Genomic DNA, 22342 nt, shown 5'->3' with positions numbered 1-22342 from the left:
GCAGCCATGAGAACGTGCATCTCAGATCTCCAAGCATAATCCTGACAGCCTGGACTGCTGCGTTATGAATCCACCACATTTCCTCCAGGCTGCTCCCAGCCACTGACTGAGGAGTTGGGGAGTATGGCAGGCCTGTTGCTGTGAGACACGAAACTCCTCTGACAGGTAACTTTGGCTTGAGGTTTCCCCATTGACCTAGAGAAAATGCCCTAAACTGCATTGCACTCCAAGATGCTTTCTATTGCAACTTCCTTTCTTCCCCACTCCTTTACCATCACCAGCTCTCCCCTTTGCTCTGGCTCCCTCCCCATTGTTCCCTTAGAGGTGTTTCCCTCCAAATTCTCTTACACATCCAGTCCCATCATTCTATCTGCCTATTGGAGGATCTTAATACTGTGGTTAAGGGTATAGGTTTCAAAGGATTCCCTAGACAGGACATTGAGAACAAAAGAGAAACAATGAAGTAGGTGCTCAAAGACTTAGGATGTAAAGATTAGGATTAGGATTAGGATCTAGCTCAAGGATGTGAGTGATGACAGCTTAAATCTGCTCCTGAAGTGATAGATAACATACATTATTATGTAAATATACACAATGGAATTCTTTTTTTTTTTCAGGTTTTCACTTTTTATTGTACTTACATTTAAATTACCATTGAATACTAAGCATAAGTTAAATAAATAAATAAAATGGGAGGGGGTGTGGCTGATCGTTGCAGGAATCGTTTGTTCTTGCAGCTGTCCAGGTAGGTCTGGTCACAATGTTCCCATAAACCTCCAACAAGATAATTGTTATTTTCTGTTCTGCAACTTTGTATTTTATTTTATTTTATTTTTTGCAGTACGTGGGCCTCTCACTGTTGTGGCCTCTCCCGTTGCGGAGCACAGGCTCCGGACACGCAGGCTCAGCGGCCATGGCTCACGGGCCTAGCTGCTCCGCAGCATGTGGGATCTTCCCGGACCAGGGCACAAACCCGTGTCCCCTGCATCGGGCTCCCAACCACTCTGCCACCAGGGAAGCCCCTGTTCTGCAACTTTTTATCTCTATATGAATGGAAAAGTGTGCCTTTAAAGGTCAGAGGCTAGAGAATGGGCTATCACATATATTCCAGGCTCTAGGCAACATTCTTTTGTGTGTGTGTGTGTGTGTGTGTGTGTTTGAAGTAATATTTATTGGTTGATTCCCCTTCCCTTTTTTTTTTGGCCACACCACAAGGTTTGTGGGAATCTCAGTTCCCCGACCAGGTATTGAACCCTGGCCACAGCAATGAAAGTGCTGAACCCTAATCATTAGATCACCAGGGAACTCCCTGACTTCCCCTTTTTTTTTGAGTCCCAATAAAACTTTATTTACAAAAAATCAGGTGGTTAGCCTGGCGCCATAATTTGCCACCCCTGCTCTAAAGAGTGGGACCCAGAGCCTGAATCCATGGGAGGTTCTAGGCAACACACTTTTATAAAGGTGCAGAGCCAGCATGACTAAGCACAGGCAACAGAGCACAGAGGTTAGAGGTAAAGGAATAGATTCAATACGAAGTCAGGTTTGTTCTACTCTGTTACAGCCCTAACCCCCAGTGTGATGGAATTTGGAGGTGGGGCCTTTGGGTGATTGGGTTTAGATGAGGTCATGAGGATGGGACCCCCACGAGGGGATTAGTGTCCTTATAAAGAGAGCCTTCGTGCAAGCATGCCCTCTCTCTGCCACGCGAAGGCTGAGGGGACTCTTGCTGAGGACCAAGCACAGAAGTAGGAATTCAAAACACATCTGTCCCCTCACTTCTGGCTGTGCCAGGAGAAAATAAGGAGTCCTGATCCAAGGTCCATACTTTCTCATTGCCTCCATTCATTCAACAGGCAAGTGTAGAGCCACGTGCAGATTTGGGCTGGGTGCAGGGGTGGGGTGGAGAGGGCTCCAGCCCGCCCCTCCCCCAATGGGAGCAGGCCTTTGTCCTGCTCTCTTCCACCAGGGTCTGTCCCATCCCCCTCTCTCTGGCATCTTTACTTTCTCTTTCCCTTTGCAATAACCTCGGGTCCTGCTGCACAGGGAGGTCCAGCTCCATCAGATACTGACCTCTGCCAAGAGGGAGGGCCCAAGAGAAGGTGGGTCAGAGCCTGAGGAAGCAAACCACCCCAGGGCCCTCCCACCCCTGGTGCCAAAGCAGGAAGGAGGTGGAGCCTCGGCTGAGAAGGCCTGGGAGGTCGCTCACAGATAAGGGGGTTTTCTACACAAGAGCCCTGGGAGAGGAAATGGAGCCCCAGCACCCGAGACAAAGGGCAGGGATGGGACTAGCCAGCAAAGGAGGCTGCAGCCAGAGGCCCCGGATCAGGTACCGCTGCTGTCCGCTCTGTCCCACTGGGCCCCATCTCCAGCCCTCTCTAGGGCTGTGCCTCTGTCCTTGGCCTGCTTCTCCCCTGCAGTCCCTGCCGTCCCAGCCTTGTTCCTTTCCCTCTCTGGGCTCCTTCTCTGCAGGGCCCACTCCCATCTGGGGTCTTTGCCCTGTTCTGGGGGTGCCCCACTACTGCTTCTGAACTGGCCCCTCCCAAACCTCCACCCAGCTCTGGGGGTCTTCGTGGCCCAGCTCTCAGTCTGAAAGTCTGTCGGGTTAGGCCGTCCCCTCCCTGCCTGTGCAGGGCTGCACCCTCTATTGGTCTGAAATATCTGTGCTCTGTTAACGCTTAGAATTTGGCGAAAGGATGATTGACGCAGCTGGTGACTTTTTTAAAGCACTCTGATCAGTTTTCTATAGTATTTACACCATTGTAAACACAGTGTGAGAATAGTTCTCTGAGGCAAGAAGATAAATCATCTCTTCCAAGGATATCTCAACTCTGAGCAGGAAAATAAATGCACACCATTCACAAACCTAGCCACACCCCAGGTGACCATGCTTCACGTTTATAACTGTACCACTAACAGCTATAATGGAACTGGAGGAAAGACCAGGAGAGACGCTCCTATTTTAAAATTAAGTAGAAAAGAAAGCCACACCCAAGACTTCACACAGCTGCATGGTCTCATAATGGAAGAGCTGGAAATGGCCTGGCCTGGTCAGGGGACCCAGCTCTATCACGTCCAGCTCTGTGACTTAGGCAGGCTACTTGTCCCCCTCTGCGTCCCCGCTTCCTCCTCTATAAAATGGGCATGGCTGCCGCAGCATTTGGAGAGTAGGTGAGTTCAGATACAGAAAGCACTTGTAACCATAGCCCAAGCCTGTGAATTTAGGTGTTAATCCGACATTAAAAAACAAAACAAACAAACATGCGCAAGTGAAAAGTCAGGAAGGAATTGAACTGAAATGTTAAACTAAACTACCTAAACTAAAATAACTAAAATGTTATTTTGGAGTGGAGAGGTTTTCGTTACTCTTTTTTATTTTTCTAATGATTGGGGGGATGGGTGGGCAGGAAAACCGGAGTGGAGGTGGCAGGATGTGCTATTGGAATTAGCAGAGCCAGGGCCCCTGTGGGAGACATCACCCATCCCTGCTGTCCCAGCACCCTCTCCTCTCCCTCTCCCCCAACCTTCCTGCCTGGAAAGGAGCAGGAAATTCTCAAGGCCCAGGCGGGTTGCTGGGAGGCACAGCGCCTAGGGCGTCCAGGGGGCTGCGCTCCAGAGAGACCAGCCGGGAGTAACTTCAGGGGGCGCTCTCTGCATTTTCCCTTTTCTCTCTTTTGCCCCAGAAACCCAGTGGAGTGGTTAGATCGCCAAACCTTCTCCTTCCACTTTCGCAACCTGAGATTTGCCAATGGGCGGAACTGCTCCTACCTCTGCTACCAGGTGGAAAGACTGAAGCACTGCTCACCTGACTCCTCCGACTGGGGGGTCTTTCAAAACCGGGTATGGGCCCCAGGACACTCTCATCGCAGGCGGGAGCTAAGTGTCGACCCAGAAAAGAGGTGCAGCCGAAAGACACAAAAGCATTTATTTGGTGCCTTAGAATTGCAATGCGGGGAGCACAGATTCAGGTGTATCCTGCGTTGTGTCCCGCCAAAGGGAAAAAAGCTGGGGTGGGGGCAGGTATTGGCAAATTGCGGAAGGTTTAGGATGCTTGCACAAGTTGTTTTCCCAATATTATGATTGGGAGATATAATTACAATAGTAATCCATTGGTTTTCAGAGTATATTATGTCAGGTACTAGGAAAATCCCTTTCGCAGTGTGTCCAGTTTTTAATCAAGAATGCGGATATTGGGACTTCCCTGGCGGTCCAGTGGTTAAGACTGGGTGCTCCCAATGCAGGGGGCGCTGGGAACTAAGATCCCGCATGTCGCCCGCACCCGCCCCCCCCCCAAAAAAAGAATGTGGATATAGCAGTGACAGGCTCTGTCCTATGCCCTTACCCAGTGTAATAGTTCAAATCTGGTGTCTGTTTCAAAAATGGGATGAAATTTTAGCCCCCAAATGGTGTCCTTCATGTCAGAGGTGTTACACAGGTTCACATAAGCCAGCAGAGGATGTGGAAAAAATGGTAATAAGTCCAGTGCCATTTGGGGGTTCTCAGTGGCGGATGCATCTTCCCACACATTTTCTTAAGTCCTGGCACCGGATACATGATGGCAGTTGACTTCATCGCACCAAGCCTTGTTTAGCGAGTCTGCTGGTGGTGGGTCTCTGAGTTTGTCATCGGGCTTGGCGAAATGTCCCCCCACCCGCCTGCCCTCCTCCACCCAGAGGGCAGCCTTTTCAGAACCTGTGTGCTGAAGGGGCGGGGCGGGGTGTGCACTGTAGCAGTGTTATCCCATCAAAACCGAATCTGGGTCACAGGTAGCATCTCACTCTTTCTACTACCCAGTGTTCAAAAAGTTAAGAGAGAAAAAAAAGAAAAGAAAAAGAAAAGTTAAGAGAAACTGATGAAATTAATGTTGACACTGTGTTAGACAACACAGTCATCCCTAGATATGGGGGTGGGGAGGTTGGTTCCAGGACCCCCACGAACACCAAAATCTGAAGATGCTAACTCCGTTATGTAAGATGGCATTGCATTTGCATATAACCTACCCACATCCTCCCATAGACTTTAGATCATCTCTAGCTTACTTATAATACCTGATACAATGTAAATGCTATGTAAATAGTTGTAAATGCAATGTGGATGTTATGTAAGTAGTTGTCAGCCTGGCAAATTCTCAAGTTTTGCGCTTTGGAACTTTCTAGAATTTTTTTTTTCCTGAATAATTTCAATAGGTGGTTGGTTGAATCTGCAGATGAGCAACTCTCAGATACAGAGGACTGACTGTATACCTAATCTATTATTTCAATTAGATGTATTTTCTAATATATAACTAATATAAAACTTCTTCATGAGATAGTTTACATTTCTTTTTTCTTCATACGAAGTCACTGAAATGAACTGTGTATTTTTACACTTGCCACACACCTCCCTTCAGACGAGCCGCATCTCAAGTGCTCTGTAGACATGTGTGGTTGGTGTTTCTGCCGACGGACAGGGCAGCTCTGTGGGCCTCCCAGCAGACAGCACCTAGGGACCAAGCCTGGACCCCACAGGGCCTGGCCCAAAGCAGGCACTCAGGTTACTTGTAGAATGAATGAATGGGAGGATGGACGTTAGAATGAATGGGTGAGTCGATGAATGAGGGAAGTCAATGACTAAAGAAGAAAAGAAAGGAGGGGAGAGATGGAAAGAAGGGATAACTCATGAACAACCTGCCTCTGGGATGCCCACCCCCCTTACCCCTCCTCCCCAGCTCCCTAGCCCGGCCTCACTGCCTGCTCTGGCGGCCAAGAACGCCCCCTTTCCGCCTCCATCTCTCCCAGGTCTATCCCGAGACTCCCTGCCACGCGGAACTCTGCTTCCTCTCTTGGTTTTGCGCCAAGAAGCTGTCCCCTTATGAACAGTACCGCATCACCTGGTTCTTATCCTGGAGCCCCTGCTCGTCATGTGCAGAGCAGGTGGCTGCGTTCCTGAGGGAGAACAGGAACGTGAGGCTGAGCATCTTCGCCGCCCGCCTCTACTACTTCTGGAAACCAGAGTGCCAGCACGGGCTGCGCATGATGCACCAGCAGAGGGCCTGGGTGCGCATCATGTCCTTCCGAGGTGAGAGCAGAGGGGGCTGGGGGCTGGTGGGCGGGGCGGTGGGAGGGATGGGGGCGGACCTCCACCCGGGAGGGTGAGTGGGCGGAGAACCTGGGAAAGGAGGCAGGACTGAGGGCACATGGCAGGGAGGGGGCAGGAGGGGGCAGGGCACAGGATGGTCAACAGAGAAAGGCCTCCCAGGGCCCGGACCTGATGGCTTTCTCTCCTCTTTATCTCAGACTTTAAATACTGTTGGAAAAACTTTGTGTACAATCAGGGAATGCCCTTCAAGCCTTGGAAGAAACTGCGTAAAAATTATCAGTTCCTGGTGGCAAAGCTTCAGGAAATTCTCGGGTGAGGGCTTCCTTAGCCTCCCTCCCCGACCTCCTCCTTATCTCCGAGTACCTTCCACCTCCCTTCTCAGCCTCCTCTCCTCCCTGGCCCCAGAGGGCCACTGCCCGTGGGCTGCCCCTGCCCTCCCTCAGCTCCTCTCTCCTTTCTTCCCCCAGCGTCTCCCCCTAAACCCCCTGTGAGATCTCCCTCTCCCCCAGCAAGCGAGCCCCACCTCCTCCCATCTCACACACTGACCAGACCTTGTTATTGAACTGAACATAAATGGGCGTGAATATGTATAAGTGTGAAAATGAGATTTGAAAAACATCCTTGAAGACAGACTTGACTTATCAGAGAACGAGGTTCCTTGATGGGAATGATGGTATTCGTTTGCTGGGATATCCGCAACAAAACGCCACAGACTGGGTGACTTAACAACAGGTATTTACTTTCTCACCGATATGGAGGCTAGAAGTCCAAGATCAAGGAGTCTGTAGGTTGGGCTCCTCCTGCACCCTCCCTCCTTGGCTGCAGACAGCTGCCTTCTCGCTCTGTCCTCAGATGGTCTTTCTTCTGTGCATGACCCCTGGGGAGCCCCTGGTGTCCCTCTGTGTGTCCCAATTTCCTCTTCTCATAAGGACATCAGTCAGATTGGACTAAGGGTCACCCTAAGAGCTTCCCTTAACACCATCACCTCTTTAAAGGCCCTATCTCAAGTATAGTCACGTTCTGAGAAACTGGAGGTTGGGACTTCAGCATATGGATTTGCGGGGACACGGTTCAGCCCGTACGATGACCAAAGGCTTTTTTGAGCTGAGCAGTTGCAGTGAAAGCAGGGCCCTTGTCCTGTGGGTCTCTCTCCTGGTTATGCCCCCTTGACCCTGGCTCCTCTGCTTCCATTCCAGACCTTGGTGTCCCTAGAACCCCACCGCCACCCCACCTCCACTTTGTCATCATCACACCCCGTCCTCACTCTGCTCATCCCTCATCCCATTCCCAACTTGCTGCCAGAGATGAAACTCTGGGGATGGTGATGGAGAATGGGCAAGGAAAAAAAAAAATAATGGTTAAGTTTACATTTAACTAAGTTTTTAGAAAAAAAAGTAGGATTGGGGACGTGAGGATTGAGATTATTGGAGCTTTTTCAAAAAGCAGAATAGAAAGTGGAAGGGCTGCCAAGAGTCAGGTCAGAGACCACAGCTCAGTTGCTCAAGGTAGATCAGGAAGCGAGCGTCTGGCCCTTTGTCCACCGAGCCAGCTGCCATGTGAACGCACCGGGAAGGAACTCAGTGGAGGTTCCAGAAAGGGTGGCCGGGATTGTGGCAGGGCCAAAAATGAGGAAGAGCCTGATGAGGTGGGATTCTGGGCAGGCAGATGCAGAGGAAGGAATGGCAAGTGGGAAGCTGTTGGTTTGGAATCTGTCCTTAAAGTCCTTGTGGAGAAGGTCTGGGGTCCCACTGATCTCGGCCGTCTGGGTGGGAATTGTCAGTGGAAGCAGACACCTGTCCCTTTACTCTCCCTTCCTGTTTGCACTGCTGCCTGGGGTTCTTGGGCAGAATCCAGGGGGGTCTCTGGTTGCTTCGGCTCTTCTGCCTTGATGCTCTCCCTGTCGGTGTTTCCTTCAAGGAGGGAGGCACAGAGGGACATGGATGGGGATGACGTACCTCCTGATTGTCTCAGGCATTAAAATGGGCCACAGTGGCCAGCTTAAAATATCCCGCTCCTGGCACACCTGCATTTTGGCCCATCTCAGGTGGCTCACAGGAATCTCCAAGCCGGGGCTGTAGGATTGCTCTCATTAGGGAAAGGCCAGCAAAGGGTTTCAGCCTTCTTGTCCATCCTTCCTGCCTCTCAGGCCAGGGGTGACTTAGCTCTCTGAGTTTGACCAACACTTCAGTGTACAAATCTGATCACTCTTTGGACTTCCCTGGTGGTCCAGTGGTTAAGACTCCATGCTTCCAGTGCTGGGGGCACAGGTTCAATCCCCGGTTGGGCAAGCTCCGCGTGCCACGTGCTGTGGCAAAAAAAAAAAAAAAAAAAAAAAAAAAAAAAAAAAAATCTGCTCACTCTTCCCAGAAGGACCCAGCTCATTTTAGAATCTTTTGTTGGCTGTGGCCCTGGGCATTAGGACAGATGGGGGTGAAGGGGACACCATTCCTGTGGATCCTCTAACCTCCTGCCCAAGCTCTTGTTACCCCCAAGGCTGTACCAGGGCATGTGGGGGAGAAGGCGGTGTGTGCAGGGGGGGCGGGGGGAGCAGTGGGATGACAAGCTGGGAAAAGTTCATTTGAGAATCGCATTTGTGTGCGGTCTGGACTGGAGGTGGCCGTGACTGCTCTAAGACCTCCTCCCTAGGTTTCAACTTTCCCCAAGGCTGTTGTCTCATCTGGAGGTCTTGGTGGCCACGTGACAAAATAAGCAGACAGCTTACCCCTTCTCTTGTGCTCCCTCCCCCACTCCGTTTCATGGAACAATGAGGAAGCAAGGGGAGGGAACCAGGCCAGGCTTCCTGGACAGCTTTCCAGTTCTGCCGTTTATTTGCTGTGTGACCTCAAGAGAGTGTCTTAACTTCTCTGTGCTGGGACCTCATCTAAAATGTCAGGATAATGCTCCTCCCCGCTTGATGCTACTGGGGAGCTGGGGGTAGCAGATGGTGCACTGGATCTGCTCAACACAGGGCTGGAGATGAAGATCTGGAGTACTGACCCCCAGGCCTCATTTTCCATCCTACCCAGAGTCTTGTCAGGGTACTGAATAAAAGCTAAGTGCCAAGTAGGAGTAGGGTGGAGAGGGCTCCAGCCCGCCCCTCCCCCAATGGGAGCAGGCCTTTGTCCTGCTCTCTTCCACCAGGGTCTGTCCCATCCCCCTCTCTCTGGCATCTTTACTTTCTCTTTCCCTTTGCAATAACCTCGGGTCCTGCTGCACAGAGGGGTCCGGCTGCATCAGAGACCGACCTCTGCCAAGAGGGAGGGCCCAAGAGAAGGTGGGTCAGAGCCTGAGGAAGCAAACCACCCCAGGGCCCTCCCACCCCTGGTGCCAAAGCAGGAAGGAGGTGGAGCCTCGGCTGAGAAGGCCTGAGAGGTCGCTCTCAGATAGGGGGCTGTCCTAAAGATAAAGAGAGGGTCCTGGGAGAGGAAATCGAGGCAGAGTGCCTATGATAAAGGGCTGGGCTTGGACAAGCCTTCCTAGGCCAGGAGACTGCATCTGGACTCCTGGGATCAGGTAAGTGCAGAGCCCAGGAGGAGGAAAGAGGTTGGGTCCGAGAGACAAAAACCACACTAGGCCTCCCACCTCGGCTTACCCAGGCAGGAAGGGCATCTACCGCTCAGAGAGCTGTCGGGGAACGCTCTCAGATAAGGGACTTTCCCAAGGCCAAGGGCAGCCTTGTGAGAGGCAGGTGAAGCCAGAGATCCCAGTGCCCAGGGCAAGCTGGGACTGTTTGCCAAGGAGGCTGGAGCCCAGCTGCAGGGGCCAGGTGGTGCCGGTCCTCCTCGCTGCCTCGGGCTCTGCGCCCAGCCCTGGGTTCCCTCCCTCTCTGGCTCCTTCTCTGCTCCTTCTCTTGCCTCAGGCCTCCCAGCCCTGCCTCTGCCCCAACTTGTCTCTCTGTGTCCCTGGCCATATCCCATAGGCATAGCCACTGGGTCTTCCTAAAGCTCTCTGTGCACCCTCAGTCCTAGACTTTAGGTTCAAGGATGAGTGAAACGATGTTTGGAGTCAGCTATAAAAGCGTTTTTGTAAATTTTATTTTCAAGGCACAGTTTTGCAGAGAATATTCTCGTTTCTGCTCTGTGGAGGGAAAACTCTCCAAGACAAGAAGAAAACTCGTTTCCCATGAAGACACGACCAAGTATAAAAAATTCAGTTGGTCTTTAAGTACTTCTTACAAGTTGTTTCTGTTGTACCCACAGTTTTAGCTATTCAAGGGCAAGGTGCAGCATTTGTGCTATGAAGATAAGTCCTCTTGTCTCAAATGTGAAATATCTCAGCCTTGAGTGTCTGGCTTTGCCCAGGACTGGGGAGTTTCCCAGAACATGGGAACTTCAGGGCTAAAATCAGGAAGATTCTGGGCAAACGGGGCAGTGGTTATCTTAGGTGTGCTATGAATGGGGTTTCCCTTCTAATCCTTACCCTGAGGGTGGCCAGTTGCCCTCATGGGGAGTATGAACTTCAGGCGAGATCATTGGCCAGTAATCAAAGGCCACAGTCCAGAGATGGTCTCTTCAGCAGTCGTTACCCAAATCCATCTAAAGTTTTACTAATTAACACAAGGGACGTCAGAGATAGGTTTCCATTGATGAAGTTTGTGGCTTTGTTAATTAGCATAACATATCAGAAATGGTTTTTCATTGGTGGAACTGGTGGTGTTTCAATGAGTTGGCTGGAAATATGGCGAGACTTCTCTGGCCTTGCAGGAACAAAGTATTGTGCCCTGTGGTCTGGGCCGTGAGGGCACCCTTGGCTTGATTCCTGTGTCCAGATGCCAATTCTGAGGCTCTGAGGTCATCTGAGTCTGACTCGGTGGCCAACCAAGTGACATTACCTTGGGTGGAGTGTCCAGAAGGGCAATGGGCTGGGGCCATCAAGCCTCCCAAGCTCGTTCAGACTGGCATCTGCTGGGTCATGGGTGTCCACGTGCGTGCTCAGTGTGGCTCCGGCCAGAGGGTGCTTTCATGCGCCTCTGTGGGGCCCGGCAGGAAGGCTCCTGGTTACATCCACCTACCTGGCTCTGTGCACAGCCAACAGCACTTATTGAAAAGAACCTGGTGGTTCTGCATCCCCACATGGGCTGGGCCACTTTGCAATATAATATTAAATGAAAAAAAAGCAAGATACAAAATGGAATACTCTATAGAGTACAGTCATAATTAGGGGGAGAAAAAGCTATGTAAGCCCTTCAGCCAAAAGTCTCTGTCACAACACTCCCTTGGTGACAACAGTTTTTCCTGTGCACATGCCTCTGTGCTCTTTGTACAGACAAAATTGTGATACACACACCTCGGCCAACGGCACAGAGTTAAAGGAAGCTCTTTAACTTCCATCCCCCTTCCCACTCCCCAAAGAGAAGGGTCCTGACATTAGGTACAGGGTTGAGGTGCTTGTGGGACCTTAACAGAGGGGTCTGGGGCTCAGGACAAAGATGTGAGAGACGAGGAAGGACATGCCGTGTCCAGTTCTCGGGGTGGGGGGCCCCCGCACTCAGCCCAGGCGTCCTGCCTGCAATGGCTTCTAGCGTGGGCTGGAGGGGTGGTGATGTGTGAGGTGGCGGGGAGCTCACCCTCTTCCCTCTCCCTCCCAGTACTCCTGGCCAACAAAGAAGGAAGAGACCCTCCCTTACCTCCCCTTAGGGGCCTAGGTGAACCCAAGGAACTGGGTTCAGAATGTGACAGAGGCTAGGGTGACACCAGAAAACACTCTCTGCATCTTTGATTTTCTCCTTCCTGTTGCACAGAAACACAATGAATCTGCTAAAAAAAGAAATATTCAAACAACAGTTTGGCAACCAGCACCGTGTCCCACAGCCCCACTACCGGAGGAAGACCTATTTGTGCTACCAGCTGAAGCAGCTCGATGGTGTCACGCTTGACAAAGGCTGCTTCCGAAACAAGGTGCCAAGTGGGTTCCCTGGGCAAAGGGCAAGCAGGGGCAACCGCACCAGGCAGGGAAAATCCTGAGGCTTCGCAGAGTCTGAGTGAGCTCCACTTCCCTGGAGCTCTCCACATTCTTTCCCATCCGCGGGCCACCACACAAGCCCTTCCCTCCAGCAGAATGTTCCTGGTGCCCCTCTTTGAGAAGTTAATGCTTCCTCATCCTCCAGATCTCAGCTCAGTCACCACTTCGGGGAAGCCAAGCGCTCTTCCAAGGACTGAGCACCTAACCTCACCTACAAGATCTCCATCACACTTCTGCCTTTCTGCCATCTTCCTACCTGTCCCGTCCCCGCTCCCTCCCTCCCTGACCTCCCTGGTACCCTCAGGTTCAAACATCTCCAGACAACCTCCTGGACATGTCCAAAAGCCAGGTCACAGAGTATTCAGGATTGTGCCCTGGGGGTGTCTGTTCTACAACCCGTCTCCTCTGGGCACTGGGACCCTGATCTGATTCCGATGAAGTTACAGGTGCCTGGGGAGTGTGGAATTAATGGATGAGTGAGGAATGAATAATTGAAGGAAAGGAGGAGGTTCTTTCCTTGTGCTATAGGCAGTTCACATACTGGAAAGTTCACAGGACAGAGGCCCTCATCCCGCTCTTCACCCTTGGTGTGTGACCTCTGGCCTCTGCCTTCTAACCAACCCTCCGTCTCTCTGAGAACCTCTCCAGAAACAGCGACATGCAGAAATTCGCTTTATTGACAAGATCACCTCGCTGAATCTCGACCCAAACCAGAGCTACAAAATCATCTGCTATGTCACGTGGAGCCCCTGCCCTACCTGTGCCAGGGAACTGGTTGATTTCATCAACGGTCAGGACCACCTGAGCCTGCAGATCTTTGCCTCCCGCCTGTACTTCCACTGGATCAAGGTGTTTCAGAGGGGGCTGCAGCAGCTACAGGCAGCCCAGGTCTCAGTGGCTGTCATGACCCGCTCAGGTAGGAGGAGAGACAGAGCTGTCGGTGGACGGCGGACGGCGGACGGGAGGATCTGCGGTTCCAAGAGCGAAAGCCACTGAGTGGGAGTTGGGGGGAGGCGAGGCTGTACAGGAAGGACGGCGGCCCAGCTGAGACCCAAGGTGTGATACCACCTGAAGGGAAAATTCCAGGGACAGACTCATTCCAGGGAGAGGAAGAGAAGGAAGGGGAAAGGAAGGAGGGACCGTGGCCCTGCTGGTGCAAGCTTGCTGCTCCCCTGCCCTTGGAGCCTGACTCCGTTTCCCTCTCTCATCTCAGAGTTTGAAGACTGCTGGGAAGAATTTGTGGATAACCAGGGGATGCCCTTCGAGTCCTGGGATAAGCTGGAGCAATACAGTGAAAGCATAAGCCGTCGGCTCCAGAAGATCCTGTCGGTGAGAAGCTCTCCCCGCTGCAGGCCCCTGGCCTTTCCACGCCCCGCCGACCCCCTTCCCAGCTTCAGCCCCACTTCTGTCTGTCAATCCTCTCCTTGCTCTCTCCCCACTGCCCCCCACTGCTTCCTCTTTTCTCATGACACCCCCTTTAGGTCCCCTCTTCCAGGGGCTCCCAGTTCCTTCTCTCTCTCTTCATAGACTTTTTTTAAAATACATTTTATTTTACTTATTTATTTTTGGCTGTGTTGGGTCTTTGTTGCTGCACGCGGGCTTTCTCTAGTTGTGGCGAGCAGGGGCTACTCTTTGTTGTGGTGAGCTGGCTTCTCATTGCGGTGGCTTCTCTTGTTGCGGAGCATGGGCTCTCGGCGTGCGGGCTTCAGTAGTTGTGGCACGTGGGCTCAGTAGTTGTGGCTCGCAGGCTCTAGAGCGCAGGTTCAGTAGTTGTGGCACACGGGCTTAGTTGCTCCGCGGCATGTAGGATCTTCCTGGACCAGGGCTCGACCCCGTGTCCCCTGCATTGGCAAGAGGATTCTCAACCTCTGCACCATCAGGAAAGCCCCTCTTCATAGACTCTTGTTAGCTTTCTGTTTCTCTTAAGGCAACCCTGGCCTGCCTTGACCCAGTTTTTTTCTTGTCCTGGCATTTTCAGCCTCACCTCTGTTCCCCTTCCTCCCTCAGTTTCCTGCCAACCGAAGCTTTCTCATTTCTCTCTCAACAGCGCTCGAATTGGAATAATTTAGAGGATTCCTTCAGAGACTTGAGACTTGGATCCCCATCCCCTTCATCGTTAAGAAGTGACTCAAGATGACAGGTCCTGGGGCATCTCACTGCTTCATAAACTGCTGGCTCTTAGGAGCAAGTAGCAAGCTCCACGGTCACCCCTGACCCTCGCCCAAGTCCAGAGACCTTTCTTTCCTCTTTCATTCTTCTTTTTTCCTTTCTTTTCTAAGTGGGTAAATATTTTTATAATTGAAAAAATAAAGATAATTTGAAAGTCTGTAAAACTTGGGTTACTTTCTGAAAGGAGAATCAGGTTTTTCCTTCATAAAAAGATGAGTAGGGCTTCCCTGGAGGCGCAGTAGTTGAGAGTCTGCCTGCCGATGCAGGGGACACGGGTTCGTGCCCCGGTCCGGGAAGATCCCACATGCCGTGGAGCGGCTAGGCCCGTGAGCCATGGCCGCTGAGCCTGCGCGTCCGGAGCCTGTGCTCCGCAACAGGAGAGGCCACGACAGTGAGAGGCCCGCGTACCGCAAAAAAAAAAAAAAAAGAAAAGAAAAAAGAAAATAAAATAAAAAGATGAGTATAAAGAACTTTCATACTACAGCACTAAGGAAAAATTTACTTAAGAATTCCTAGTATAGGGACATCCCTGGTGGTGCAGTGGTTAAAAATCCGCCTGCCAATGCAGGGGACACAGGTTCGAGCCCTGGTCCAGGAAGGTCCCACATGCAGCAGAGCAACTAAGCCCGTGCGCCACAACGACTGAGCCTGTGCTCTAGAGCCCATGAGCCACAACTACTGAGCCTCAGTGCCATAACTAATGAAGCCTGCACACCTTGAGTCTGTGCTCTGCAACAAGAGAAGCCACTGCAATGAGAAGCCACTGCAATGAGAAGCCCGCGCACCACAACGAAGAGTAGCCCCCACTCGCCACAACCAGAGAAAGCCCGCGTGCAGCGACTACTGAAGCCCGCGTGCCTAGAGCCCGTGCTCTGCAACAAGAGAAGCCACCAAAATGAGAAGCACGTGCACTGCGACAAACAGTATCCCTTGCTGGCGGCAACTAGAGAAAGCCTGTGCAGCAACAAAGACCCAACACAGCCAGAAATAAATAAAAATAAAATAAATTTATAAAAAAATAAAATAAAATAAAAATGAGCAAAAGAACTGAACAGACATTTTTCCAAAGAGGAAATGCAGATGGCCAACAGGCACATGAAAAGATGCTCAACATCGCTAATCATCAGGGAAATGAAAATCAAAACCACAATGAGATATCACCTCACACCTATCAGAATGGCTAGTATCAAAAAACACAAATAACAAACATTAGCGAGGGTGTGGAGAAAAGGGAACCCTTCTACACTGTTGGTGGGAATGTAAATTGGTGCAGCCACTGTGGAAAAGATCACAGAAGTTTCCCAAAAAACTAAAAATAGAACTATCATAGGACCCAGCAATATCACTCCTGGGTATATATGTGGAAAAAAACAAGAACTCTAATTTGAAAAGATACATGCATTCCAATGTTCATAGTAGCATTATTTACAATTGCCAAGATATGGAAGCAACATAAGTGTCCATCAACAGATGAATGGATAAAGAAGATGTGGCATATATATACAAAGGAATATTACTCAGCCCTAAAAAGGAACAAAATTTTGTCTTTTGCAGCAACATGGATGGACTTAGAGGACATTATGCTAAGTGAAATAAGTGAGACAAAACAAATACTATATGATATCACTTATATGTGGAATCTAAAAAATACAACAAACTAGTGAATAAAACAAAAAAGAGGGCTTCCCTGGTGGCGCAGTGGTTGAGAGTCCGTCTGCCGATGCAGGGGACATGGGTTCGTGCCCCGGTCTGGGAGGATCCCACATGCTGCAGAGCGGCTGGGCCTGTGAGCCATGGCCACTGAGCCTGTGCGTCCGGAGCCTGTGCTCCGCAACCGGAGAGGCCACAACAGTGGGAGGCCCGTGTACCACAAAAAAAAAAAAAAAAAGAAGAAGCAGACTCACAGTTATAGAAACAAACTAGTGGTTACCAGTGGGGAGAGGGAAGGGGGAGGGGCAATATAGGAGTGGGGGAGTCGGAGGTGTAAGATAGGCTCCAGGATGTATTGTACAACACGGGGAATAGAGCCAATATTTTGTAATAACTGTAAATAGAAAGTAACCTTTTTTTTTTTTTTTTTTTTGCGGTACACGGGCCTCTCACTGTTGTGGCCTCTCCCGTTGCGGAGCACAGGCTCCGGACGCGCATTCTCAGTGGCCATGGCTCATGGGTCCAGCCGCTCCGTGGCATGTGGGATCTTCCCGGACCAGGGCACGAACCTGTGTCCCCTGCATCGGCAGGCGGACTCTCAACCACTGCGCCACCAGGGAAGCCCCGTTTGTTTGTCTTTTAAAAATATTTATTTAGTTATTTATTTGGTTGCGCCAGGTCTTAGTTGCAGCACGTGGGCTCCTCAGTTGCAGCATGCAAACTCTTAGTTGTGGCATGCATGTGGGATCTCGTTCCCTGAGCAGGGATCGAACCCAGGCCCATGCATTGAGAGCACGGGGTCTTAGCCAGGGAGGTCCCTGACACTGTGCTTTTTACAAAATGAAGGTTTGTGCCAACCCTGCATTGATCAAGTCTATTAGCACCATTTTTCCTACATTTGCTCACTTTGTGTCTCTGTGTCACTTGGAAATTCTCTCAACGTTTCAAGCTTTTTCATTGTTATTATATTTGTTATGGTGATCTTTGATCAGTGATCTTTGATGTTACTGTTCTAATTGGGCTTTTTCGTTTTGTATTTTTATTTTATTTTATAAAGAAATTTATTTATTTATTTATTTTTGGCTACCTTGGGTCTTCATTGCTGAGCATGGGATTTCTCTAGTTGCAGTGAACAGGGGCTACTCGTGGTGGCTTCTCTTGTTGTGAAGCATGGGCTCTAGGCACGCAGGCTTCAGTAGTTGTGGCACGCAGGCTCAGTAGTTGTGGTGCACGGGCTTAGTTGCTGCACTGCATGTGGAAATCTTCCTGGACCAGGGATCGAACCCGTGTCCCCTGCATTGGCAGGTGGATTCTCAACCACTGCACCACCAGGGAAGCCCAATTTGTATTTTTAAATTAAGGTATGTACATTTTTAAAGACATAATGCTATCGCACACTTAGTAGACTACAGCATAGTGTAAAGAAAACTTTTATATGCACTGGGAAACCAAAACATTTGTGTGACTTGCTTTATTTCAGTATTTACTTTATTGTGGTAGCCTGAAACCAAACCTGCAATATCTCCAAGGTACACCTATACCTCCTCCAGAAAATATTTATTAATTTCAAAACAAAAAGAGTAACTTCACAGTGGAGAAGCCTGGCAGATGCCATCTTAATCAAATAATCAAACTGGACAACATGAGTAATCATACCCGGATGGGGTACCATGACAACACAGCATCACTTTTGTGATATTCCTGCTGAAGATGCATGACCTGAATCTAATCACAAGTGATGAAATAAAATTTATATTTTAAGGCAGGACAAGAAAAATTAAACATAAAATTCTCTCTCTGCGTGTTCGTTTGGGCCTCCTCCCTCCCTCTCTCCCTAGTGTGCGGTGTGCATCTGCATTACACATTAGCCAGAGCTCCTCAAAGATGGAGTGCCTACTTGGCCATAAAGATCAACTTTTCCCTTTCTTCTGATGCTAGCAACGTAACTTTTTAAAGAATAGCTTTCTTTCCCAGCGCTGTAGGGGGTCATGGTGACTTGCTGCTTGCTTTGTCTAGGCTTACCTGGACTGTGTATCCTTGGTGAACTTTAAGTAAAATATCAGTATGTCATTTCAATGTATGATCCTTTGTCTCGAAAATGTATATGACTGTGCCTTTGACTTCTAATTAACAAGCAGAAGAGTTCTCAGAGCTTTCTGAGAATCTGCTTCCCAGGTTATAATCCTCAGTTTGGCTCAAATAAAATTCCCCTTTTTCTTCTTAACTTGATAGTTAATTGAATTTTCATCGACATGAGGCAACATCAGATGAGCCCAAATTCAGGGGCACACTTCAGACCGCTCAGTTACCTGTCATTGGTCATATAGCACTCCTAGCTGAAGGGAGCTGGGGAGGGGAACGGGGAAAACGAGTGTTTCGTTGGATAATTGCCACTTCCTCTCCTCCTGAATGATGAAGGTTCTATTAGCAGGAAGACGAATTGGGTGTCGGGAGGCAACTGTTATGAGCTGATTTGTGTCCCCCCTTAAAATTCATTTTGGAGACCTAATCCCCAGGACCTTAGAATGTGACTGCATTCGGAGATAGAGCCTTTAAAGAGGTGATTAATTAAATGAGGTCCTGGGGTGAACCCTAATCCAGTATGAGTGTTGTCCTTATAGAGGGGATGAGGACACTGACACCCACAGAAGGAAGACCACGTGAAGACATGGGGAGAAGACGGCCATCTACAAGCCAAAGAGAGAGGCCTCAGGAGAAACAACTCTGCTGACACCTTGATTTCAAACTTCTAGCCTCCAGAACTGTGAGGACATAAATGTTTGCTGTTCAAGCCCCACCCTCTATTTGTGGTCCTCTGTTCTGGAGGCCCTAGGACACTAATGCAGCAAGTAAGAGTGCCAACCTCGGTGTGGAGCAGGGTTGGGGAGGGCAGGACTCAGGAGACAGTCAGCCCACCCGGGCCCTTCTTCAGCAAGAAGTGGGTACAAAGCTCCAGAAGCAGGGGTTGGGAGGGTGCTTTATGGCTGTTGGAAACACTTTATTCCCTCTTCCCTGTTGCGTGCCCTGACCCTGACGTCCACGTCAGAAGCCTATTGGGAAAGCCCTCCCCAACCCCCATAGGAGCCAACCTGGCTGGTCATTTCTAGAAAGCTGAGCACTCTGTTCATATGTCACAATGTCCAGAGTGGGAGTGTTCTCGAGGACTGTTTGAAAAACTAGACTCTTTGTTGCTTGGGAGACCTGTCCCCACCCCTTACCTGTCCTCCTGAGTGCGCCCTCTACCTGCTGCCCTATCAGCTCTGATTGGTCCCCATGCTACTCTGACCTCGGTCACTTTGATACCTTCTGGAAATTCCTCACCATTTCTCCTTTGTTGGATGCCTCCTTTCCTGTTTTCCAGTCCTGCTATCCATCTTTCTCTAGTTTCAGCTTGATTGGTTGCTTGACTGTCATTTTCCTGGGATTTTAGGAGGGAGAAAAAATAAATGCCTGGGGTCAGTTTGCCATCTTGAACCAGAGGTGTGGGTTGTGCTGGCTGAATGATTGGACAGATGAAAGAATCAAGAGAAAAGTGAACGAATGGTTGAGCAGATGAAAAATGTTCACTCCGGCAACTGAGGGCTGGCGGGCGGACAGCTCCTGGGGGCAGGTTGCCTGCTGTGCTTGGTTATTCAACCAGACCTTGCCCCGTCCTTGGCTGCCCTGAGGCTTCCCCGCCACCCCGCCACACGGCTTCCTTGGCAAGACTCCTCTCTCTCTGTGGTAGGCAGGGACTCCCATCCCACTCCCAGCCTCCCAAAGTCAGAATGCGCCCAGCGGGGAGAGAGACTGAAGAGATATCAAACTTCCAGGGAAGGGCACTAGGGTGTATGGGTGTTAGGATCACCCAGGCTCAGATGCGCCTGATTCCACTAAAGGGTGGGATCCAGGAAAAGACTGAAGGCCCTGGGTTGCGGTGCTGGGGTTGGATGGGGAAGGCCTGACCCGGGGGCACGTGGGGCTGCAGCCCCCAACGCTGGGAGCCAGTGTCTCTTCCCCTTTCCCCTCACATTTCCAAGGATAGCTGGGAAGCTTCAGAAAGCCAGAAAGGCTACTGGCTGCCCGGTCCCAGGCCAGGGCGGTGTCCCTCTGCCCCTCCAAGGGCCCTCTCACTTCCCCCACCTTCTGGGGGGTCTTCTTTTCTCTTCCTTTTCACAGTTGCTGGCCCTGTGGTTCTCTACATGGCCTCTCCAGGTCGGTGGCCTCCTTTCTTCCCAGCCGCCCTCTCCCCTGGCTGCCACCCCTTCTGTTCCCGGGCTCCATCCGCCCCCCTGCTGTTCCTCCCACTTGCCTTAAATCCTTCCTCTCTTGTCCATCTTTCCTCTTCCTCCTCGGCTCGCCTTCTTTCTTGTTCTTTGGCTTTTCCTTTTAGAAGGCAGCGAGGAACGAAGGTGGGATGCTGACAGCTGACCTCTAGAAAAGTCACTCGCAGTGAGCTCTCTGAAGGCCCCAACCAGGAGAAACCTCGAGGCTGCCCCCATGACTTCATGGAAGAGTCAGAACCAGACCTCGGCCCAGACGTCCACCACAGAGCTCACAAGAAGAGCAGCGGCTCTCAGGCATGGACCAAGGAGCCCTGGGTGTCCCCAGGGCCCTTTCAGGGGTCTTCAAGGTCAAAAGCTTTTCATGATAATGTTTAAGATACTGTTTGTCTTTCCCACTGTATGCGCTCACAAGTGTATGGTGGAATTTTCTAGAGGCTACATACCATGGGCTATTGCAACAGACAATACAGAAGCAGATACGAGAATCCAGCTATCTTCTGTTAAGCCAGATGTGAAAGAGATTTGAAAAAAAAAAGTAAAACAATGCCAATTCTTCTCACTAATTTTTTTTGTTTTGGAAAATGTAATTATTTTTCATGAAATTTTATTTATATCAATATGTAATAGGTCAATATTTTTTAATGTATATTTAAAATGTTTCTTCATGTTAATTTCTAATACGGTAAATATTGAAAGATATAACCCACGTACACAAAAGCTCTGTGGGCTTCTCCATAATTTTTAAGACTGTAAACTGGTCCTGACATCAAAAAGTTTGAGAACTGCTTGTGGAGAGATTAATACTGAGACACAGGCTCAAATTCCTGGCTCCCTGCGAGCTGGCTGTGCGGATGTGTATAGCTAACCACACCCTCTCTGTTTGTCCCACGCATAAAAGTGGGCGCAGGAATGGTGTCACCGCAGAAGGTTGTGCTCAGGTAACACATCTGAGAGTCAGGCTGCGCATCTGTACCAGGGTCCCATGCGACTTTTCTTGGGGACCCAGAATCAGGGTCAAGGCTCAGAGCTGAGGGCAAGGCCTGCTAAGTCTTCCAGTCTCTAACTGGAGTTATCAAGGAGCTGCCAGGCAAGAGGCCAGACTCTCCCCAGGGCAGGAACCAAGAGGCAGCAGGAGCTCACCCACCCACTGCCTTCTCGCCTCTTCCCAACCAACCCTGACCTTGGACCCCTGCCATCACCCCTGTGGCTTTATCTATCACTTATGTGTCCACCAACACTTTAAACTCAGAATGAAAAACTGACTGGATCATCTTTCTTCCTTCAGCTCAGCTCAGCTCCTGTCCTCTCGCCCTCCTCTCTGATTTTAGCCGTGGAGGGTAGATGGCCCATCTTCACTTCCTGCCCCGCGGACTCCTCTGGTGCCCTTGACCTCTGTAAGAACACAGCTCCTAGGTACAAGGGAGTCAGTGCCCCGGGACCCTTGCCACTGAGGGACAGGAGCCTGCAGATAAACACTCCCGTCTCCGGTCCTTCGGGGTGACAATCTGCAGGGGGCGGGGGGGGGCACTGGAATGCTTCTCACAAAGTCTAAGTGGAATCAAGCCCCTGTTGCCCACGGCATCAATCTCAGTGACACACCTTATCCTGGCTTTTCCTCCTTCCCTGTCCCTCTCTCCCCAGTGCTTACTCCAGCTCCCTGCAGAGTAAGGACTTTTTTTTCTTTTTCAACTTTACTTTTATTTAAAATGTGGCCATATTTTCCTCTTATAAAACGAGTTCAACTACAGCTGTCAATTTTTTCATCTGTAAAACAAGAGCACTGAGTCAGCTGACTATATTCATTCAGAACTCAATTTCTTTATCTTATGATCACTAAGGCTCTCCCTAAATCTAATATACTAAGGTTCTAAGGAAAGGAAAATATATTACTAACGACATGTTTTGATTGTTATTTCTTAGAGTTCAAATGTCCACCATTCACCTTGATCTAAGCTTAAGGAACCATTCAAGGGGATACAATGCAGATGGGAGGGGAAAACAGAACCCTGACACAAGCTGTGCCGCGTTGCAATCGGGCTTCCATTTGAAAAATAATGTCGGAGTCCTTATAATGTCCCTAGTCCTTACTCCACCTCCAAAATAAAGTCTCAGACCTGCACCCAAGCCTAGTCCCAGACTCTTGTTCTCATGGACATGGTAGCAGTTTGCGGGGACTGCTGTAACAAAGTTAAGACTGGGCAGCCTAAACAACAGGAACTAAT

At 50.1% G+C, this 22342-nt stretch overlaps 1 protein-coding gene across 5 annotated transcripts; it reads left to right on the top strand.

Moving 5' to 3' along the window:
- The first annotated feature begins 2176 nt into the window (after positions 1-2176).
- Positions 2177-14314, top strand: LOC132498571 (DNA dC->dU-editing enzyme APOBEC-3H-like). 5 transcript variants are annotated; one of them, XM_060112395.1, is made up of 9 exons: positions 2177-2326; positions 3681-3837; positions 5775-6054; positions 6273-6384; positions 6761-6859; positions 11816-11972; positions 12685-12952; positions 13250-13365; positions 14084-14314. In XM_060112395.1, exons 1-9 carry the CDS (start codon positions 2247-2249, stop codon positions 14171-14173), a joined length of 1359 nt encoding a protein of 452 aa, XP_059968378.1. In that variant the 5' UTR covers positions 2177-2246; the 3' UTR covers positions 14174-14314. The 5 variants fall into 5 exon arrangements, 4 of the variants coding, with proteins under 4 accessions (XP_059968378.1, XP_059968376.1, XP_059968375.1 ...); XM_060112393.1 differs by lacking the exon at positions 6761-6859 and having other exon boundaries at positions 3681-3777; positions 6273-6387; XM_060112392.1 differs by lacking the exon at positions 6761-6859 and having other exon boundaries at positions 6273-6387.
- The last annotated feature ends 8028 nt before the right edge of the window (positions 14315-22342 follow it).

The sequence above is a fragment of the Mesoplodon densirostris genome, chromosome 11 (genome assembly GCF_025265405.1).
Source record: "Mesoplodon densirostris isolate mMesDen1 chromosome 11, mMesDen1 primary haplotype, whole genome shotgun sequence".
Classification (NCBI taxonomy): Eukaryota; Metazoa; Chordata; class Mammalia; order Artiodactyla; family Ziphiidae; genus Mesoplodon; species Mesoplodon densirostris.
Note: the sequence above shows the minus strand (reverse complement) of the source record. Positions and strands in the feature narration are given on the sequence as shown.